General features: G+C 57.0%; 1 protein-coding gene across 1 annotated transcript in view; it reads left to right on the top strand.

The window, feature by feature from the left end:
• The window catches only part of LOC115285363 (PRAME family member 20-like), a 1,446-nt gene extending 438 nt beyond the window's left edge, over window positions 1-1,008 (top strand). The window contains exons 2-3 of the mRNA XM_029931629.1: window positions 69-163; window positions 474-1,008. Coding sequence (XP_029787489.1) covers window positions 69-163; window positions 474-1,008 — 630 coding nt within the window. The remainder of the gene's footprint in view (window positions 1-68; window positions 164-473) is intronic.
• The last annotated feature ends 570 nt before the right edge of the window (window positions 1,009-1,578 follow it).

Genomic DNA, 1,578 nt, shown 5'->3' with positions numbered 1-1,578 from the left:
CTGATCCCACTGGGCCCCCCAGGCCCGCCTCTTCCCCTGCCTTACTCTGTGTGTGTCTCCATTATTAGCCTCAGCTGGCCCGAAGGGATGGCACCGAAGGCCCGAGCCGTGGCCTGAAGGAAGCCCGAGTTGAGAACGTTGATGGTCTTTCTCGCATGTCCCAGTGTGAAGGAAAAGTGATGCCCGTGCTTGATGGAGCATAGTCTAGCTTGATTTACCGTGTTCTAGAGTATTCCATGACCTTCCTTTCTGTAAGGGGAGTATGCTGTCCTCTGCTCGGCAGATGGGGAAAAGGAGCTTTGAAGATTTTGTGACCTTGACTCAGTCACACAAGTGAAAGGACTCAGCCCAAAATAAGACTGGGGTCCTGGGGACTGACGTTCATCAGATGGGTCAATGGACAAGTCAGTTGTGTGCCCTTAAGGCCACCTACGCTCCCGTTCCCCAGAACTCACTGGTTGGTTTCTCCCCAGGTGCCTGAGGGCCCCCTTGGAGACGCTCTCCATCACTTGCTGCCAGCTGACAGAATGGGACCTGGTGTGCCTGTCCCAGGGCCCCAGCGTCACTCAGCTAAAGGAGCTGGATCTGAGTGGCGTCAGGCTGAGCTCTGTTCGTCTGAAGCCCCTGCAAGTCCTGCTCGACGCTGTGGCAGCCACCCTCCAGACCCTGAATTTGGAACACTGTGACCTCTTGGACACTCACCTGGAGGCCATCCTGCCAGCTCTGAGCCGCTGCCACCAGCTCCGGGCTTTCCGTGTGGGCGGGAACTCCTTCTCCACGGCCATGGTGTGGCAACTGCTGCAGTACAACCCCAAGCTGGACCACCTGAGCCTGGGGATGTCTCCTTTCCCTGTGGCGAATTACCATTGTCAGGGAATTACCTACCGCGGGAGGATTGCCCAGGCTCATGCCAGGATCATCTGGCTTAGCAATGGCTCCTGTCTTCACTGGGACAGGATAAGCGATGGTTCGGGCCCCCTTATGTGCCCCTGGGAACTGCCTGACTAGTAGAGGGCATCCTGCAAAAGTTTCCCTCCGGGCACGTGGAAACTGCGATCTCCCCTATAGGGATATGGGACCTGAAAAGGACACAGACCCCCGATTTCAGACAGCTGCTCCCTGTGCGTGGGGGCAGGAAGGATGATTCCGGATGACAGGATGGTGGGCGGAGCAACGGCCCCGGGGAACTGCCGGGACCTTCAGGGACCTGTGTCCTCCAGAGGAAGAAATGTGACTCTGCCTTTGTGGAGGGGGACTCGAGCCTGAGACCCACGCGTGGGAGTTATCCCCGGGTGGATGGTTGTAAGGAAAGGCAGGAAATAAAGACCCTTGGTGTGTACTCTCTGGTGCCTTCTGTGATGTCTTCACCTCTTGTCCCAATTCACCCTTCAGGCATCTCCAGGGACTGATGGGGAAAAGCGGATCGTGAGCTGCCCACGGTCGGAAACTCTGTCACTGATGCCTTGGGGTTTGGCACCAAGAGCTCACAGCATACGGATGATTTCCCCCAGCTCTTTCTTCTCTCTGGGGCATCTCTTCTTTTGTCTATAGGGGCGATTCCGGGGGCGAATCCACACA

This window comes from Suricata suricatta, unplaced genomic scaffold (assembly GCF_006229205.1).
Source record: "Suricata suricatta isolate VVHF042 unplaced genomic scaffold, meerkat_22Aug2017_6uvM2_HiC HiC_scaffold_98, whole genome shotgun sequence".
Lineage (NCBI taxonomy): Eukaryota > Metazoa > Chordata > Mammalia > Carnivora > Herpestidae > Suricata > Suricata suricatta.
This window is presented reverse-complemented; position numbering and strand designations above follow the sequence as displayed.